Source organism: Ipomoea triloba, chromosome 13, assembly GCF_003576645.1.
Source record: "Ipomoea triloba cultivar NCNSP0323 chromosome 13, ASM357664v1".
Taxonomy (NCBI): domain Eukaryota; kingdom Viridiplantae; phylum Streptophyta; class Magnoliopsida; order Solanales; family Convolvulaceae; genus Ipomoea; species Ipomoea triloba.
The window spans coordinates 31,739,138-31,747,025 of record NC_044928.1 but is presented as its reverse complement, the minus strand read 5'-3'; the positions used below and the strand labels follow the sequence as shown (position 1 = coordinate 31,747,025).

Genomic DNA, 7,888 nt, shown 5'->3' with positions numbered 1-7,888 from the left:
CCCCCCCCCCCTCCCTCCCATTTTAGGAAGAAAAAAAAAAAGTTGGACTGAATCTTTGATCCCATATCTATCCCATATGTGAAATGTGTCCAATAATGTCCAGTATATCACCAAACCAAACAAAACACCCCCAAAGAAAGCTCACACATACATGCAAAAAAAAAACAAAAAAGCAAAACACCAGGAAATTAAAACAACATAAGATGAGATGAGAGTAAGTTATTACTATTTATTATTGATTTGTTGTCAGAGAGATCTATGTTGTTGTTGTTGTTGTTGTTGTTCAAGGATATTGATATTGTTGGTTCTCTGTCTCTTTGCATTCCCAGTACCAGACTCTTCCCCGCTACCTTTCTCCATCACAGCTTTCAGCGCTTCTTGAATCGAACTAATGGAGCAATGCTGGAGACTTTGTTGCGACGACGGCGGGTCGCCGTCGCCGTCTTCTCCGGTGATGAACAGAACGTTCCTTACACGGCCGCCGACGGTGGTGATTTCGGCTTTGAGAGTCCTTAGCCTCAGAGCTTTCAGCGCCTTGATTAGGTCCGGCAACAAGTCCGACCTGTCCTCGCAGCACAATGAAGCTCTGATCATCACCTTTCCGTCGTCGGCGGCGGCGTTGTCCACCGTCAACTCGTCCACCTCCGTCGGGATTTGGGTCGTCTCCGAGATTATTGATGTCTGCCTCCTCAGCTCCTTCACGTGTTGTATCACCTCCGCTAGTAATGAAGCTTTATCCGTCTATACATCCAAAAATCACCATTTTATTTTTATATTCACTCTTACTACATTACATATTCATTTCATTTCAACGTCACTTTCATCTTCACCTTTACATTATTTTTTTTTTTTTCAAAATCCCAAACCCATGTTCACCAATAATCTCTAATGAACACTCACTATATTGCACTATAGACATTAAAAATGCCCATAATATCAACATTTTAATACATTATATTCCAAGAAAATATGTATAAAAATGTATTTTCAAATAAGATAATAAAATGGGCATTGAATTTTTTTTTTTTGAATGACAACAGAAACCTATAATCAGTATCCTAGGCATCCAAGGAACACAAAAGATAAACTAGCTTGAATTGACTAGATTATTACTAGCGTTGAAATATTTGTTAGTAGGGTTTAAGGCTTACAAAATGGTCGGGCACGACAGACAAGAATGCTTATTTGTCTGTCTTTTGTAACATAGGATTTCTTTATCAAGAGTTTCCCATAGCTGGGAAGCTTTCCGCTGTTGCTTTGGTTTCTCTTTAACGCATCAACCATGCGACATTAACGCTTTGTTTCCTTTTCCCCATTTCTTCTTTAATTTCCTCGAAACTCCCACTACTATACAACTCCGAATATCCCAAAATTTCCCAGTGGAAACAGATTGAAATAGAGACACTGTTTAGTTTAATATATACCATAGTAAACTATATGTTTTTACGTTCGATCTAATTTTGTCTTCTCGAATATCAATAAATCTAATTTGTGTTTTTTTCTTGTTGTGGTTGTTGTTGTTAAGGTCTTTTGTTATTAGTATATGTTTTTGGTTCCATGACCGATCAATGCAAGATCTTGGAAGATCTAAAAGTGTATATTAAATTTATGGTTTTCTTTTGTTCACAAAAGAATGATATGATTATGATTGTTATAAAGTGGATTATGTTAATTTAAAAAAAAAAAAAAAAAAGGAAAAAAGCTTACCTTTGTTGTGCTGGGAAGGAGGCTACGAAGCTTAGCAAGATGATTATTAATTCTTTCTCTTCTCCTCCTTTCGGCTTCGCTGTGGCTCTTGGAAGCCGCCAGGGCTTTAGCGTCCATGATTTCCTGCGCCGTCATCTTCTGCAGCTCGGCTTGGAGCCCGAATGGCGCCGCCAAGCCGGGCTGGACCACGTGGCCCGCCAGCGTATCGGATATGAGGCGGAGGTGGTGGTGGTGGTGCTCCGACGTCTGTCCGTCGTAAGCAAACTGCAGCCCCGGCGGCGGCGGCCTCCTGTTGAACAAGCCGCCGTATGGCGAGGGTGGCGGCGGGATGAGAAACTGGTCGTGGTCACGGACCGGGTTGGTTTGGAAGGTAACCGGGTTGAAGCTCTGAACCGGCCACGGAAGAACCGGAGACACTTCTGGGAACATCAAATCCGACCTAGTATTGCCTGCACCACTCCCCATGTATGCATCTCTGCTGCTTTGTTGCTGCATATCTTTGATCCTTAAAAAAAAAAAAACCTAGTATACAAGCATACTTATCTTCAGAACAGATTTCTTGATCATACATATATCATATCAAAGATGTTAAGGTTAATTAAGGATGCTTGGTGCATCATCATATCTGTGGTTGTTCAGATTATAATACAATAATGTTCAGAAACTACAAAACAAGTATGGAACTGGAAGAAGGACTTTAGGGTTGTTTGATCATATAATCATCCCTTTCTTTCTTACCCAAAGAGATGAAAAGTATATATAGTATGACATACATACACATATATACTAGAATATATATAAAGAGATCAAAATAAATCTTGGATTCTTGTAGCTAGCTTGGGTTGGAGGGGAAAAAGGGCTTGAAAAGGAAACAGAAAAGGAGAAGAAAGACATACAGACCTTTTCTTGGGTTGCTTTTTTTCTGTGTGTTTTGATGATATTAGTGGAGTCTTAGCTTATGCTTATGATGCCCTTAGCTTCTTAGCTCCTTCAAGTCTCTTTGATCTTGGATGTTCTTCAGCTAGATAGCAAACTGGATTATTTTGTTTGGGTGGGAGTTGAATGAATGGAATGGATGGAGAAGGAATTGAATGAAAAGACCTTTCCTTTTTATCACAATACCATCAACTTAGACATCTCCAATGTTTCCCTTTCTCCCTTGTGCTTTGTTGGTATGTTTCTGTTCCCTTGTGTTTTCTTTCTCTTCTGGGCCCTCTTCCCACCTCCACTCACATCCTTACATTTATAGAGATGTATTGTATGCACTGTGTTACTATCCTTTCCTTTCTCTTTACGGCATTCTTTTTTTCTCCTCTCTCCCATCCATTCCTCCCTCCCTGCATCTCACCTCCCACTTTCTTATTATTTCTTTTCTATTAGCCAATGTCCGTAAAGGCGTAAGTCCAAAATCAAGTGGTAAAGGAATTATTGGACAGATATCCGTAAAAGTTGCATTTTCACTACTAGTTATAACTTAGCATAGAGGATTGATAAACGTTTGATCCTAACAAGTGTTATTTGTCGTTGTAATTGCAATTTCAGTCAAACCTTACCCTGGATTTTCCTAAAGTAAAATTTTATGTATAAGTGTCACTCGAACCAAATCCAAATTAGTCTTATCCTAGTGAGAATATCAAATGTCATATGTAACAAGCTAAGGGAATTTAATTAGTAACATTAGTATAGATTAGTCTGAGCATTAATTAGTTTTTGGCTCCAAGTTTGACTTGTAAATACTGTCTATTGATCTTATTGATTTGAGTTGATCAACTATATAAAACTCTTCCCTTTATACGAGAGATGATGGATTCGAGCCTCAGTGGAGGCAATACTGACTCTTCTCTTGTGCTTCTTGTGCTTCAATAGGTTGAGAAAGTAGTTATGAACAGATACTGCATTGTAATAGAGTTAGTAGTATTCAAAAAAAAAACTATATAAAAATTTAATCAATTAATTTATCTCAATATGACTTCAATACTCCATAATTTGAATATCTTTTAAGCTAAGAATGAAGAGGTATATTTATATATAAACTAAGTTCCTCCATCCCATTTTTAAATAGGGTTTTTGCTATACTACTCTTCTTGGTGAAGCCACCACGTTGTTCCATATTATTATTCTCTTCCTCTCATGGTAGTAAGAGTAGTAGATTGCTAGCTTTCACGCCAACCCTTTCTGCTTCCCCAAGACCAATGTAATCATTGTGTCTTGGAACACACTCCTACTACCCCCACCCCCCCACCCCACAAAGTTGCTTGCTTTTCTGTCTCTATATGCATATGCCCCCATCGTTTCCCCTTACCTCGGTTTCAGTTGCATGTATTCATCACTTCTTTAGGAATTGAAAACTTCTTTCAACATTTTGAGCTCAGTGAAAACCATATCATCATAATACTTTAATCCCCATTCATGTTTTGCACATGAAACTGTAAACAATTAAACTGTGACTATGTAACAACTAGTCAGGGGAAGCTTTAATTTTATGCCTGCCCAAATTGGAGACAATATTGGATGCCAATATAATGGACTTCAATTCACTCACACTTAATCATCAATGTTATGTGAATAATATCATTATTGCTGACATAAATCTCTTATTTACGTAAAATTCTCAAGTTTACATGTATGATACTATTAAGCGGCTATTTAAATAGCAGAGTCGAAATATAACGCTCACTGCTGAGATTTTAAACCTCGTTAGCCTCTTTGGTCAAAATCCTAACAAGGTATCTGGGGGTCAACACTTCCACAACAGGCTTAGTGTGCAAGAATAATAAATAAATAAAATACATATATGCACATAATTAATTATAATTTTATAATTATAAACCTTATTTTTTTGATTTTTTAAAGACTAAAAATTAAAAAGCAAATCTTTTATCAGTTCTCATGATACCATGTGTACGAAAATTAGGATACTATATCTTTTTTGTTGTGCTTCCATGCGGCTTTAGCATTGATAGCATGTAGACCCCGATGGCTCCCACTAGGCACCATATAAAACCCTCGTTTATATCTAAATTCTTGTTTTTAATTATATATTTTGTTGATAATTATCTATTACATATTCACAAAATACATGCATTTAAAGAAAACAAATATAATGTAGTGAAACTCTAACCAAATTAGTAAAACAGTCGTTCCAACTCTAGGTAGGAGCTGTCTATTAACCTTTTTTATTTCAGCCGCTTAGTACATATATATATAGAGAGAGAGAAAGGGGAAAAGGTGAAGGAGAAGATGAGAATGGTGATGATAGTATATGGTTAAAAGTTGAAGTTAAAGTAGGAAAGGAAAGAAACAGATGTTTGGTTGGTGGATAACCTTAATCCTCCACAAGACCAGATTAAAATTCCAAAAGACAAAACATGTATCCTTGGAATCCATACATAAATGGAATATGAGAAGGAAGGTAGCAGGTAGCTGCTGCTGCTATCTGGTTTCTGGCACTGGTGCTGCCACTTGTTGGGTAGTTGGGATAAAAAGCACTTCAATTCATTGCATTTTAGGTAAACACAAAGCTCATCAAAGCTCTAGGAATGGTTGAAAAAACCTAGAAATTTACCCCATATATTATTATTAATAAGAGTGGAATGTGGGAGATGATAACAAAAGAAGTGTATGTGTTTGTGCTTTCTGCTCAAAGGTGGTCTTGACCAACAGAGTCTGAGTAAGTACACAGTTAATAAGGAGCTTGGTTCAGTAAAAGTAAAACAAGTATCATAATCAACCCTACTCACCTTTTGCCCCTACTTTAAGCACCATAATTTTGATGAGAGTCTGTGACAAAGCTAAGAGAGATATAGACATACATTAAGAGATTTGGTCAGTTTATATAAAGATTAATCCCTTTATATATATGTTCGAAAAGATTCAAATACTAGGCAATTCCAGTCAAGTTAGTGAGATTATATTAATTGTTGATTTGGTAACTACAAAGTTATAAGTTCAACTCAAAGCGAAAACGGCTGATTGACCATTTTGGTTTGAACCGGTTAGTTATGAGCAAACTAGACTAATTTATTTCTTTATGGTACTTTCTCGGGTAGAGTAGCAAGCTAGGCAGGTTTACCCAGTGTACACCTTCAAGTTGTGAGTATTGATTTCTCTCGTTATTCAACAAACAAGATTAAAATACAAAATTACTATTTATGATATGGTCAATTATTCAAATCTGTAAGGTAACTTCGATCGATAAAGAGTTATGTTTAGCTTTAACAATCACATACTTTACACATAATTATTTACAATTAAGGGGTTGACAAGTTGGAATAATCTCTAACCTTGAGTCTGATTATATTTCAACCACTAGTCATGTTAACATCAAGAGGAAGAAGACACAATATTGTCCACATCCATGTCTAAATTGACCACTGCATTGAAACTAGGAATACTATGTAAACCTAACAATTAACAGTATCAAGAATAAGAATTGAGTTGAAGAAATTAAAAGTAACATTATATTTAATTTCATATTGATTTCCAATGTCCCATGTGGTGGTAGTGCATGTTTAGGTCCCCTACCTACCTTAGATCCAGTCGTCTAAATTCTAAGACGACTGTCCCACCTTGATTTAGAGATGTCTCCATCTGCTGCTGTTGAACCATTTGGACATATATAGGGATCCATCAAATATCCCTAGCTTCTACATTATTCCCTTTTTAATTAATTCACACTTTATATTAGTCAAAATATTTCATACCTTGACCTACTATTCATAATATTCATTATAATTTTTCTCAAATCTATTACACTTTTTTCTTTAATTAATCAAACTCAATCGTCACTCCAAAACAGGAAATTTTTACGTATATAAATGGGAATTGAATATATATATATATATATATCCTCTTTTTTTTGAATTACTTAATATGATCAAAACTTTAAGCCTTTTTCATTTTCAGATGATAGTATAGATAGAACTTCATATATACATTTGTGTGTGAGAGCACTAACTCCAAGAACATATAATATATCTACTTATTGTTATATGTACTTATGAAAGCTTTTATTTTTTAAAAAATAATACTTCTGAATAACAATGAATTGAATACTTTTATCATTAAAATAATTTTATATAGAAGATTATTCTCGATGAGATCGGGTTTGTGGGTGGTGGGGTGGCGTGGGGGGACGGCTAAGGTAAGGTTTGTTCTTGGACACATATGGGTGGTCACACGCATGGCTGTTTGGTCCCCATCCAAAAGACATCTTTTTGGCCTATAAAATCGTTGTTGTTTATAATTCTGTATCTAATATTCAATGTCTTGATGATGGCTGCACCACCACTACACAAAAATACCCAGAACACAGCCTCTTTAATTTGTTTGTGGGGATGATGATGACATCACTCCCATGCTGTCATGACGTTCGTCTCTCCCAACCAACATCTGTGCTCATTGATGTTGGACTACCATCACCTCCTTATACAAATTTGACAAACTTTGTTTCCCTTCACACTTCACTAACTAATTGAGCTTATGCCTTAGTAGTTTTTAATCCCACTTTTTCTGTAATGAAAATCGGTAATTCTTATGCAACTCAATAATAATTTGAAATTATCAGTCACGTTTTTCACCACAATCAAGTTTACTTTGTACTTCAGTTGCTATCACATAGTTTTCGGTTTGCCTAGAACTTGTAGTATGTCTAGTGGTGACAACATTACAAATGGTGGTATACAAGATCGAAACATGATCACAGGAAATAATGTGAATCAGAAGGCGGATAATCGAGGCTTGTGTCATGCATAATTTTCTTAAAACAAATTGGCGCATTCCTAAGGGTGTTGGACATTAATTTATCCAAACTATGAGGTTGTAAACAAAAAAGTTGAAGGAACTATGAATGCAACAATTGACAAGTACTGTACTTAGCATTATTACTCTAAATTATGGCTGTTAGTAGTGCTGCATATATAAGATTAATTAAGGTTAAATTAGTACTTGTTAGGGGATTAGGAAGACTTAATAATTCCCATGCATGAGATACCTATCAGACACAACTTGACGTACAGATCTATAAAGCTAATTAAGAGGTTTGATTAACTTAATTAATCCCCTCGATCTTAGTACGTACGTGCATATTCAGTGTCTGTTGTTATAATAACAAAGTACTAAAAGTTTTTTTTTCTTTTACAAACTAATTAAATAATTTATGATTAAGGCATTTTGGTTCACA

General features: G+C 35.8%; 1 protein-coding gene across 3 annotated transcripts; it reads right to left on the bottom strand.

The window, feature by feature from the left end:
- Positions 1-54: 54 nt before the first annotated feature.
- Positions 55-2,939, bottom strand: LOC116001564 (transcription factor bHLH30-like). Of its 3 annotated transcripts, none has more exons than XM_031241447.1 (3): positions 2,608-2,939; positions 1,708-2,204; positions 55-741 (listed from the first exon to the last, which is right to left on the bottom strand). In XM_031241447.1, the coding sequence occupies exons 2-3, from the start codon at positions 2,200-2,202 to the stop codon at positions 247-249; spliced, it is 990 nt and encodes a 329-aa protein (XP_031097307.1). In that variant the 5' UTR covers positions 2,203-2,204; positions 2,608-2,939; the 3' UTR covers positions 55-246. The 3 variants fall into 3 exon arrangements, with proteins under 3 accessions (XP_031097307.1, XP_031097304.1, XP_031097305.1); XM_031241444.1 differs by having other exon boundaries at positions 1,708-2,229; positions 2,608-2,938; XM_031241445.1 differs by having other exon boundaries at positions 1,708-2,212; positions 2,608-2,938.
- Positions 2,940-7,888: the final 4,949 nt, after the last annotated feature.